Genomic DNA, 12634 nt, shown 5'->3' on the forward strand with positions numbered 1-12634 from the left:
CATGCGGGTCACGACCTGGTCACGCTGTACTGAAATATCCCAGGGCGCACCCCATACGAACGGACACTCGTCACGTGTCAACTGAGAAACCTCAGAAACAGCCACCACCACCCAGCAGCAGGGGGCCTCGGTGGTGGGAGCAGCCGGCCAGGGCGGGTGGGCAGCAGGGACCCGAGTGAGTGCCCGGGCCAGGGCGGGTGGGCAGCAGGGGCCAAGTGAGTGCCCAGCCATGGTGGGCAGCAGGGTCCGAGTGCCAGGACCAGGGGGGGCAGCAGGGGCTGAGGGCCTGAGCCGGGGGGGGGGGGGCAGCAGGGGCTGAGGGCCTGAGCCAGGGTGGGCGGGCAGCAGGGACCAGAGTGCCCGGGCCACATGGCACCAGCCACGCCAGCGCCCCACCTGCGCTTTCCAACCTGGCTGCTCGGGACGGGGGGGGGGAGCTGACCCCAACCGTGACCTTGCCCTGGACTTCCAGCTGTGAGGGAGGCAAGTCCCACCCAGCCCAACTCCCGCTGTACAAGGGACCAGCTGGCGGGGTGGCAGCCAGGACCAGACCAGGGGACTCTGGATGTGCAGGGCCCCAGCACAGTGCCAGGCGTGTGCAGCAGGTGTCAGCACAGGGTGGCTGCTGTCCTCCTCCCACACCCTTCTCTGCAGAGCCAGGTGACACAGGTGCACAGAGGCCACACACCCCCCAGCCAGCAGGGGAGACCCCAGAGCCTGGCACTAGGAGGTAAAGGAGCTGGCGGGATCCCCCGGTGGCAGGGGCCCAGGGAGGAGCCAGGGGTCAGGGGTGGGAAGGGTCAGAGCGAGGAGCCTCGCACCCTGCTCCTTGCCGTCTCCCTCCCTGCACCCAGCACCTCGGCTCAGACTGGCCTTTGGTGGGCAGCAGACTCCTCCCACCTCAGCCCCTCTGCTCACCTGGCACAGGTGCTCTGCCACAGGGCTATGGTTTGGATGTAGTTTGCCCTAAGGGCTCGTGTTGGGAGCAGGGTCCAGGCTGGACTGCTGCAGGGGGACTGAGTCCTCCTTGCCCTCAGGAGGGACCTGGCCAGGTCTACAAGAATGAGTGGTTATCCGAAGGGCAAGCTGACCCCTCCCCACTTCCCGGCTTCCTTCCTCAGGTGATCTCTCCCTCTCTAAGCTGCTCCCAACATTATAGTGCCAGCCATCAGGACATGATACAGCCGGGTGGACCTTACCAGAGCTGGTGCCAGGCTATTTGGACTTTTTTAGCCTCCAAAACTGAGCTAAACAAACTTCTTTTCTTTGTAAATTACCAAACCTCAGGTATTTTGTTGTAGCAATGGAAAACTGATTACTACCAACAGTACGTAGCCTGAGTCCTCTCAGTGCCCCCATTAAAGAAAACGTGGATTCGTATTTAACAAGCACTTCCTTACGACTAAACAGGCTCCAGTACTGGGTAAAGGGGAGCGGCTGCCTGTGTGGGTTGCCAACTCTGTAAAGACAAGGAGCCCCTTTTTCTGCATGAAATGTATGTGGCTCCTGAGGTCAGATTCTGTGGGCACCTGGGCCGCCCCTGGGTTGCACCTTGCTGAGCTCCCAACCAGGCAGAGCATCATCTCTCCATCCAGGGAGGGCCCTAGTGGACTCTGATGTCATTTCACACTGTCCTCTCCTCCCCGGAGAAGGCTTGGACAGTGATAAACATACGTAGAATTTAATGTGCTCTCCAGCATTTGAGGGTCTAGGAGGAGCTCGACGCGCCCCATCTTAGCACCCTCCAATCCTGCATCACTGTTCTGTACCACAGGGAACAGAGAAGGCCCAGGAGGTCAGGGGACCTGTCCAGTTTGGCCGTAGCGAGTGGTCTGTGGGGACCGAGGTCCTCCACGCCTCATTTCTCGCTTGGGTGCTGGGGGCTCCCTCGCAGACCTTCTCAGGCACAGAAACATTTTCACAGCTGAGGTGGCCCAGAGGTCATTCCTCCGTGCCCTGAGACTAGCTCCAGGAGCCCCTCCACCCCGTCCCTGAGACACCCCAACCCTGGGTGCTCAGGCCCCTCTATAAATGACAGACACCTGCACGCGCGGCCCTGCTGCTTTAACTGTCTCCAGACGACTTACAACTCTGCCCTGTGGACGCCATGTCCGCGGTCACTGTGCCCTGCCCTGCCCAGGACTCACGGCCATGGAGGTGTGCGCAGAGGGCAGCAGCGGGTGGGCGGCTTTATCCGAGACCTTTGCTCTGCCTGCAGTCAGGGGCGGCTGAGCGGCCTCTCAGGGACACTCCGGACACCGCCATCAGGGGTCCTCAGTGCCCGCTCAGGCCGCCACGACAGACGTCCACCTGGAACACTGTTTCCATCACCACCCGCGACTCCAGACACGCCCACCTGTGAGGAGAGCCCCTTCACGTCCGGGGGGCGCCTCTGGACCGCTCATGGAGGGTCTTTCTCAGCGCGCTCCACACCGCCTGCGTCGGGTCCTTTGAGGCCACTGGCTAAGCAGGCATCCTTAGTCAGATGATGATAAGAATGACGACTACAGGCCACCGTCTGTCAACGCTTCTCTTTCCCAAGCCAGGTCGGGGCTCAGCCCTCTCCAGGGCCAGTTCACAGTTACTCTTGCCTCAACTTACAGAAAAGCACAGAGAGGCAGACCACTCACTCAAGGCTGCACAGCCAGGAGCCGGCAGAGCCAGGCGAGAGGCACTCCGTGGGGCATCCAAGCCCAACCTCTGAAACCTCTTTGCAGGGGCCTGTCAGCTTTTGGGGAGCCAAGGACCCCTTTGGAAATCTGATATAGCCTCAGAATGATTTCAAATGAGTGAAACACACAGGACTTCAAATGAAATGAATTTAACAGAACCACAGTCATTAAAATGTCTCAAAAACAAAACCAGGACGATATTAAAACAATAAAGTCACAAAAAAATCCAGTGGGGGGGAGGTCACAGGACACCGTAACTAGTAGCAGCGCGATGCACAAATGACCTGTGAGGATCCAGGGAGCCACTATGATTTCTTCAGGTGGCAAAGTCCCACGCGTCACTACTGTCACCATGGGCAGTAGCCTTCGTTAATAACAGAAGGCAAGCCAAGTTTCAGCTGGAGGTTGGTGAGAATTCAGATCAAGCCTCCCCCTTCCAAGTTCAAGGGCCATGCTGAGAACGCTTTGCAGGCCGGCCTTCCCGACCCCAACCACGGGTCTCCGGTTGACACCCAGGACACCCCAGCAGTGGGCAGGCAGCCCAGCCTCTGGCCCTCCCTTCCCGCAGCCAGCTGCAGGCCCTGTGGGCCAAGGCCTGCTGAACAGAGGGCCACCCTCTGAGGACAGGATGGAGCCTGGTCACCTCAGCCTCTCAGGCCCCGGGCCAAAGTGCTGACAATAAACCACATTTGTGGAACTGTCCGGAAGCCAAGGGCGGCCCCAAGCCTGGGCTGCTGATTCACACCTTGGCCCGGGAGGCGGAAACGGTGATGCCCCTGGTGGGTCCCGCTCCAGGGCCTAGTGGGAGGGCCACAGCTTGGCTCTGCTGGGTCTGCAGGGTAGCTCCCATCCTCCTGTGCGTCAGGCAACCCCAGGGTGTGCAGTGGGGGTGGCCGGCGGGCTGTGCCCCTCTTCAGACAGTGACGGGAGCAGGGCCAGCGTGATCCCCAGAAAACTGGGCTCCCTTCTCGGCCTCAGTTTCCACGTTTGTGAGATGGGCTTCTGACGGCACCCACAGAGTGCGCGCTGTCTCCGCCTCCCCAGGCCCCCTCCTCCCAGTGGCAGACCCCCAACTCTACGTCCCTTACTAGCAACGTCGGTGACGCTGTCAATCATGACACCCACCCACTGGAGAGTCTGACCTGGCTGGGCCAATCAGAATCTCTCTTCCTGGAACTGGACCCAGTGGCTGGCCCAAAGGTGGCCTCTGGGCAGCCTCATGCCCACTCCAGGGGCTCCAGCTGCCCGCCGTTTTTCCACAGCTGGGTGCCCAGCTCTCTGCTGCCTCTGCCAGCCTCATCTCCCAGCACATCGGTGGCTTCTGTCACTGGATCCAGAACCTGCACACTGGCTCTTGCCTCGCAGAGGTGCAGCGACATAAAGCAATAAGACCCTCGGGCACGGAAGACGCCCTCCAACAGTGGCTGTCCACCAGCGGGGGACACTATCATTAAACATGGAGAGGCGGGTCTGTGTGGGGGGGGCCCTGCCCGCCCATCAAGCTGGGGAGGCCTGGGCGCCGGCTCTTCCAGGGCCTCCCATCCAGCATCTGCCTCTGTTCCTGAGCCCCAGGCCAGGGCTCCCCAGGGCGGCCCTGCCTCCATCCCCTGGGGTTCTCGGCCAGTCAGGAGCCCAGGCCCCCCTCCAGTCTCTCCTGTCCTGCCCTCCTGCCCTCCGTGCCTGCCATTGCGCTGCCCTTGTCCCTCGATAACACCCCTCCCATGCTTGACATCAGCTTTCAAGGTGCTGCTGTCCCCAAGTCTCCCCAGAAGCCGAGGCCACAGGTGTGAGGCTCACCCCAGGTCCTACTTGGGGGTCTCCTGGCCATCACCTACCCAGCACCCGAGCTGCGCAACGCCTGGCCCGGAGCGCCGTGTGTTTGTGCCCCACATTCTCAAGAAAGGACTGCGATCGTACAATGCAGGGAGTTTTTTTTGGTGGTGGTTTTGGGAGCACAGTGCGGAGCCCGGGATGCCCAGGAAAATCTGAATTTCAGAGACATGATGAAGCAGCCAAACGGCATTTAGCATAAATGTGTCCCAGATACTGTGTGTTTATCTGAAATTCAAGTTGTGCTGGGTGCCCTGGGTTTCCATCTGCTAATCTGGCACCCTGGACCTTCTGGTGGCTAGAGATGGAGTGGCAGACCCAGAGCCCCGCCCGCCTCCGGCCATCACTGGAAGGAGGCCACAGGCCAGGAACTCAGGCACATGGGAGTGATGGGGGAGAGTGCCCCAAGAGGGAGCCAAGAGGGAGTACGCAGGTTCCGAGGGAGAGTCCCAAGGGGACGGCCACCCCTGAGCCTGGTGCCCCTGCTGCAGGCTCCAAGCCTCTGGGTCTCTCCTGCCAGACGGTTCCCATGACACACCCAGGGGGCAAGGGATGCCAGCTCCACATGGCTTTGGGGCATGACCCCAGGCTGGGAAACTCCAGGGACAGCTGACCAGCAGTGCGTGTCCCCAGGCATTCTGCACAGAAGCTCCTGAATCTCCCAATGTGCCGCCCACTTCCTCAAGGAGACTCAGGGCCAGCGCCTGGAACGAGGTTGAGCCCACTTCCCAGCCAGAGCCGCAGCCTCTGAGCAGGCCTCCCCAGCCCCTCAGCTCCCACTGGGCCTGGGGACAGAGAGGCTGCAGAGACTCATAGCTGGCCCCGTCTCCAGAGGATGGGAGCACAGAGTCGTTCTCCCTACAGCAGCTTCCAGAGGAAGGAACCCGTCACCTGCAACCAGGGCACACGTGGCGGGGAGAAGTCCCCTGAGGGAGCCTTGTCCTCGAGGGGAAGAAGTCCCCTAAAGGGAGCTCATCCTCTAGGGGAAGCCTCGTCCTCTTGCTCCTGCGGGCACCCCTTGTGGTGACAGTGGCTGAGTGCAAAGCCCAGGGAACGGGTGTGGGACACACTCTAACTTGCAGGGTCTTTCCAGTGCTCCTGTGACCTCAGGGTGTGGCCAGGCCAGGCTGCAGGCCTCAGCTGAGGGGCAGGGGCCTGGCGAGGTGCATGGTAAGGAGGGCGCCTGCCGCCCCTGGGGACTGACACTCGCACTTTCTGCTTCTTCAGCTCCAGACAGGGAAGCCACATCCTGAGCCCTCCCTCAGGCGGGGCTGGGGGAGCAGAGCGGGTGGCCTGGGAGGACTGGCCAGCCAACCGGGCAGCCTGCAGGGGGGGCGGGCGGCAGGATGTGGGCTGGGGGCGCGCGGCTTGGCACTGCTCCTTTTTGACACGAGCATTCCTATTTTCTTATTTTTACTAAAAACAGGACGGTGTGCCCACTGCAGAACGTTTGGAAAACAGAAAAAAGCACAGACACGCGAAAAACAGCAAGAGCGTCCATTCTGAGAGCTCTCTTCCTGGGCCGAGACGCCCGTTCCCAGCCTCCTCGGCCACCAGGTGGGACTCGGCCACACGCCGCTCTCACCAGCTGCTGCGCGCACTGTTCCAGAGACAGAGAGGGAAGGCGTCTGGGCCACCTTGGTGGCACTCTGGCATGGGAAGACGGCCACCTCCCTCAGCTGGCTCTCTCCTGATGGGGTTTAAGGAGTTACCAACCCCCACGGTGGGTGACGGGCGGCGGTGCTCCTGAGACAGTCGCCCCCAGTGCCACAATAGCCCGACGGAATTGGAGCTATTGCCATCCCCATCTCACCAAGGACAACAAGGCACAGACAGGCCACGGGTGGAAGGTGGCACGGCAGGGCTGGACCCTGAGCTGTCACCCGAGGCCCGGATCCAAAGTCTGAACTCAACTGACAGCCCAAATAATTTGAGGATGTGGCAGCTCCACAACCTTTGGCCTTGGGACACCTGCAGGAAGCCAGCGTGTAGGAGAGGTGACACTGTGGACAGGGGAGGGGACCAGAGGGCCAGAGGGGGATCAGGACGTGGAGCACAGCTGTCAGGCCCGCGGGCATCCTGGAAGGCCAGCGCCAATTAGGGTCCTCCGCCCGCCTCCGCCCGCCTCCACTGGCCTCTCGGGAGGCACACCCTGCCATTTAAACGTCACACCCAAGGGCCCCAAGATATAAGAGCCCAGGGCTGAGCCTTGCTCACGGTCTGTCCAGCTACAGCTTGGTGCCCAGCAGGCAGGGAGGGACATGGCTCAGGTTGTGGCTGTCAGTACCCTTAACAGTGTGTTCATGGCCACCACTCACTGCAGGAGCTACCAGGCTCGGGCCCGTGTCATGAGCCGGACCTGCTGACCACCCTACTTGCAGGCAGGGGCCACCGCCCACTTACAGACGCCCAGGCATGCTGGAGGCGGACGCAGGTCTTTCCAGGGACAAGTTACCCCCTGGCCTCCAGCCCGCAGGGGCAGACTGAGCGTGGGCACCCTCGGGCCCTTGACCAGCAACAGCTGCGAGGGCACTGGCTGTGCCTGGTCTCCAGACGTGGACACCAGGTTGGGGCTATGGCCACGCAGAATTCCCCAGTGTGCCACCTCCAACATCCAAGTTCTTCCCCGTGTCTGCCGCGGCCCCCGGGTTTCCACCGCGGGGTGCCAGGGAAAGGGGGGGTGCTGGAAACACACAGGGACTCTGGGCAGCAGAGCCACAGCTGGCTCCAGACCTCTGAGCCAACCAGCCAGGGGCCTCCGCAGGGCGGGGACGGGTCGGGGACGGGGACGGGAAAGCCGAACACTCAGATCTGCCTGGGACGCCACTGTGTGGCACGGTGACTGCAGCCTCCCAGAGCCTGGTTAACCAAGGAGGGAGCTTTCACAGGCCGGGCCCACCTGGCACCCCAGGCCACCACCCACCCAGAGCTCCCCGGGTGAGGGTGACTGAGGTTGGCAGTGACGCTCACTGTGTCTCTCTAGGCTGGAGGGACTGGGGGATCAGGGAAGGGCCCAGGGTGGCTCTGACATCTCACATAAGGGAGAACTGGGGCCAAGGAGCAAAAGTGAGCCATCCACGGTCACTTGGCTGGGTGGTGGGATGGCAGGGCTGCTCTGTCTCCACCAACACAAAGCCATCTAGCTCAGTTCCCTTGCAGCCACTCCTTGCTGTGTGACCTCAGACATGTGCCTCTACCTCTGAGCCCCCAGCTCCGTAGGGGAAAGAAAGAACCCTAAGGAAACTACCTGAGAGATTAGAATCCTGATATATAAATAGATCCTTCAAAACTAGAGAAGAAAGTAACAAACCACACTGGCAAAGGGGAGAAGGGTGACATTGGGCAATTCACAGAAGAGGACTGACATGACTGATGCAGGCGTGAGGACGGAGCAGACTGGTGTGACTGAGACATCTGACAGCTCAGGGTGAAGCAAGGCCACAGATCTGCACACAGACACACACAGAGCCCAGGCCCCAGCAGGTCCCTGAACAGGCTCGAGGAAGCCCCAGGCTGGCTGCTAGGGCATGGGGGCCGAGGAGGGGACAGCTCTGGAGCCGCTGAGGACAGGGGGGCTAACACAGCTCTTAAAGCCAGCTGCTCTCGCACGGTTTGAAACTTTCGGGACAATCTGAGGTGGCTGGTCGGCAGGTGGGAGGCAAAGACACTGATGCAGGCTGGGCAGAGGGGCTCCTGAAGGGGCAGGAGGCACCTGGGGAGGCTGGTGATGGGAATGTCCTAAAACCAGATTGTGGTGATGGCTACTGAGCTCTAGAAACCCACGAAAAAGATCAGTGAGTTCTTCTTGTGGCACGTAAATGAGACCTCAATAAAGCTGTTAAAGAAAAATCCTGTCTGTTGGTCTCTACCTGTGTATATTTTGGGGTACGGAGGATTAAACCCAGGGGCGTTTAACCACTGAGCCCCAGCCCCTGCCCTTTATATTTCTTATTTTGATCCAGGGCCTCACTAAGTTGCTGACACTGGCCTTGAACTTGCAATCCTCCGGCCTCAGCCTCCTGAGTAGCTGGGATTACAGATGTGCACCACCATGTCCAGTTTAATGATTTATTTCTTAAAAAGTAAAACGGATCTGCAGCGTACATGGGAGACGTCGTGCTTTGGCCAAGAGGAGGAGTGAAGGCTATTGACCTGTGTTTACTTTGGTCTCTGTTCTATGTATTTGAAGCACTGGATTCATATAATACAACATGCCCAGTTTAAAGGGCCATGGTGACCACTGAGCACAGAGACAGCTTCATCGGTGCCTGGCCACAGCAGTGGGTGCACTTCAGCTGTCCTCGGATGGCTCCAGGAGGATGACCCGTCCTGCTCCCCGTGACCTGAAGGCTCCCGTGCAGAGCAGGCAGCCTCTTCCGGCCCCGCAGACCAGACTCTGCTAAACCAAATGCCCCCAGGTACCCGCCAGTGCCGGAGACCGGCAACCCAGACAACCCAGTCCCACAGTCCTCCTCCTCCCTGAGCTGGAAGGGCACAATCAGGGACTCCAGAGGATGCCACACTCAGATGCCCCTTCCCATTCACTCCCAGACCCTGGGGCTCTGGGGTGGGCAGGGTGGGTGTGGGCAGAGAAGCAGCAGGCCACAGCTCCAGGGGAGCCCTCCTCAAACAAAATCGTCGTCAATTCAGCCTCACTGCTGGGGTCTCAGAGGCCCCCCGGGAGTGTCAGCCCCTGCATTTCCCACACCTGGCCTGTAGCCCTGGGCACACTGAGGCAGCCTCTGCCCACAAGTGAGGCAGGCCGGGCTGGGGCTGGAGAGGACGCCATCCCGACATGGGGAAGATGCCACTTGGGGCGGAACAGGTGGCTAGCCCTTGTGGCCAGACCTGAGCTCCAGGCATGCTCTCTAAAGACATCTGCAGCACCATGACCTGTCCCTCCGAGGTGACTGCTGATGAGCAGATGGTGGCTGAGGTAGCTGCAAATGGGGGGACAGGAAGGGGGACTGGGTATGTGGTGACTGGACACTCTGAAGCTGCTCTGCATATTCTGTTGACAGACGCTCCTTACTGAGGTTTGGAGGTAGAGTGTCCCCCAGGGGTTCCTGTGGTGGAAGTTCATACCACATGGGGCGGGTGGAAGTTTGAAGAAGTGGGGCCTGGTGAGCGGTGGTAAGGTCAGGGCTTCTGCTAAACACCCTTCATGCCAGGGACAGCCCCACAACAAAGAACAACCTGGACCAAAGGTCAGCAGTGCTAAGGTCGAGAAACTTGGTCCCAGAGGAAACCAGCAGTGTTCACAATCTGCAGATCATGAAAGCCAGGGCTCAGAGAGGCAAACCGACCTGTGCAAAGTCACACAGCAGAAAGTGGTGGAGACCAGGACTGCCCAGCCCCCAGCTCACGCTCTCTTCACGGTGGCTTCCTAAAGGGACACTAAATGGGAGCCCAAGTCCAAGCCTTCTAACAGCTGTTCCCTCACCGGCTCCTTTCAGGGTGGGGATGGGGGCAGGCTTCGGGAACCAGGGTGGTGGTACTCCAGTCCCTCCAGGTCTGAACCCCTTGCTCTCATGGCACCAAACTCTCTGTCCCTGCAGATGCCTCAGCTTCAGCTCAGCCACGTCGCCCCCACACGCTGGCCAGAAGGGAGATGGCCCCTTGAATCACACCAGTGACTAAAACCACATGCAGAGAAACAAGTCCCTGGTGGACTCCCCTCCCCCATGTGACTTCGGCATGCTCCCAAGCACAGTGACGTGGCCGCCATGCGGCAGGCAGGCTGCAGGGAGCTAAGGAACTCCATTCCTGCCAGTCACAGGGTGGCTACCCTGGAAGAGGGCACCATCGTCCCCATCTTACAGATGAGGAAACCGAGGCGCAGAGCACACACAGCAAGCTGGGAGACCAAGATCTGAGCCAATAAACGTGGGAACACAGACTTGCTTCAAGGGACCCCTAAAGAGTGGCTGAGAGCTTAGCAAGATGTCCCCAAACCTGCAAACCCTTCAAAAAACGTGTAGCAAGAAGGCATCTGCTGGAGCAGAGAATGAGGACTTCTGGCTTATCTCAAATGACATGGCCGATTTCCCAGTTTTCAAGTGGACTTTGCCCAGGGAAAGTGTGGGGATTTGGGATCTGGGAGGCTGTGTGATCTGATAGGACAGCAAATTGGGAGCCCAACAGACCTGGATTGACATACTTGCTCTGCTCCTGACTGTGACCTCAGGCACAGAACCTCAACTTTGTGAACCTTGGTTTCCTCATCTGTCAAGGGGGCATGAGAACGGTCTCTTGATGCATGTGAAAGGCGAGGACAGGAGGGAGGACGATGATGCCCAGTCCTCAGTGGCTGTATCTATTCCCTTCGACTAGCTCACAGATCTGGGGGGGAGGCAGCATGGAGAATTCCAGACTTCTTCTGTTGCCATGTTGGTGAAAACTATCTTCATACCAAAAAGGCAACTCAGTTAACACACTCAACAGGCTCCAACAAGAAACCAAGATTTGGCAGCACTTGAAGCAGTTAAAAAAAAAAAAAAAGGTTGGTGTGAGGGGGGAGACAATTTAGCTCAGCTTGGATCGAGGGAAACTTCACTCTATTTAAAGATGCCACAGGTCCAGGAAATAGCTTCCCACCGCCCAGCTGAGGGCTGAATAGCTGGCTGCCCAGCCAATAACAATACAGACCCGCACAGCACGCCCTTTCTTGTAGACTGCACAGTGGATTCCCCACTATCTCCAGAATTTTATAGGCTATTCATGGAAGGCATGTAGCTCTGCTTTGTAAGGATGAGTCTCTTTAAAAAATAGATGCAAAGAGGGCTTCCAGGGAGGCCCAGGAGCCGAATTTAGACAGCCAACGCCCTTTTCTAGTCATTGTTCTCCACTTCTTTGTTAGGATTCTTTTCCTCCCTCTTGCTTTTTTTCCCCTTCCTGGTTAACTTCTCTGCTGCCCACTTTTCATCCCCTGAGACACCACAGCCCCTTCCTCCTGGAGGGAGGCCTTCCCCAAGACCTCCTCTCCACCTATCATCTCTCCACCCAGAAGCTCTGAGGTGGTCTCAGGGCTACCTGGACCCAGGCATGGCCTCTTTCCACCTGCAGGTCACCAGGAGCCCCAAGCTCACCTTCCAGAAGGAGGGAAGGCCTGAACACAGCTCTGTGATTTGGAACCCGCAGCCTCAGAGCCTCACCCTTCCCATCTGCAAAAGGACACTACTGGCCCATTTTCTCTAGTCCTCGCCAGCTCCAAACACGACTCTCATTTCACAGAGGGAGATTCCCAGAGAAAACTTTCCTATAGTTTTACACGGAAGTTATGGGGGGGGGGGGTGACTCCAATGAGCCATTTCCAGAGATCTAGCTCGCTCAGGCTGGGTGTCCCAAAAGGATGGGGCCAAACGCGGCAATGCTCAGAGGGGCTACCTGTTGGCTGGGCACTGCGGGTCAGGTACCTCTGGACAATGAGGGGCGACCCGCGAGCAGGCGCTTCTGTCTCTCTCCCTTTTCCTCTCTGTCCCCTACACCGGCTGGGGCCGGACTTTTTCACGGATGGGCAGCACCGGAGCTGCAGGGCTGGGGGAGACGGAAAGGGAAGGGGAGCGGCAGAGGGGAGCAGGGGACCAGGCGGGAGGAAGGGAGGAGGAGGGGACGGGGCCAGCAGGCGAGGGGGAGGGGAGCGGGGTCGGGCTGACGGCGCGGAACCAGGCACGAGGCGGGCGGGCGGGCGTCCCCGGGCCGGGGCTCTCGCTGGCCCTGGGCGCCAGGGGCTCGAGGGGGCGTGGGGGCCGCGCCGCACTCACATAATGCTTGTTGGGCACCCGCCGCTTCTGCACGTCCAGCACTTTCACCTCGACGATGCTGCGCCGCGGCGGCATGGCCGCTGATCCGCGGGGCCGGGGCGGGCTGAGGGACCGGAGCCGGGAGCCGGGAGCGGGGACGAGCGCGATCCGGAGCCCGCGCCGAGCACGAGCCGCCGCCGCCCTTCGTTCCGCGCGCTCTCCAGCCGCCCGCAGTCCAGGCCCCGCCCCCGGAAGGCCCCGCCCCTAGAGAGGCCCCGCCCTGTACCCGCCCCTTAAAGGTCCCCGCGCCCGCCCGGCGCGCGGCCCCCGCGGGCCACGTCCTGCCCCCGTCCGGCCCCCGCCCGGCCTTTGTCCCGGCGCGCCGCACTC

The 12634-nt window shown here is 60.2% G+C and overlaps 1 protein-coding gene across 2 annotated transcripts in view; it reads right to left on the reverse strand.

Moving 5' to 3' along the window:
- Positions 1 to 12433, reverse strand: part of Sh3pxd2b (SH3 and PX domains 2B) — a 76008-nt gene extending 63575 nt beyond the window's left edge. For both annotated transcript variants that reach the window (XM_046421364.1, XM_058571836.1), the window contains exon 1: positions 12266 to 12433. In XM_046421364.1, coding sequence (XP_046277320.1) covers positions 12266 to 12340 — 75 coding nt within the window. In that variant the 5' untranslated portion in view covers positions 12341 to 12433. The remainder of the gene's footprint in view (positions 1 to 12265) is intronic.
- Positions 12434 to 12634: the final 201 nt, after the last annotated feature.

The sequence above is a fragment of the Marmota monax genome, unplaced genomic scaffold (assembly GCF_021218885.2).
Source record: "Marmota monax isolate L192 unplaced genomic scaffold, Marmota_monax_Labrador192_F-V1.1 WCK01_AAM20220418_F8-fsc00084, whole genome shotgun sequence".
NCBI classification, from domain to species: Eukaryota; Metazoa; Chordata; class Mammalia; order Rodentia; family Sciuridae; genus Marmota; species Marmota monax.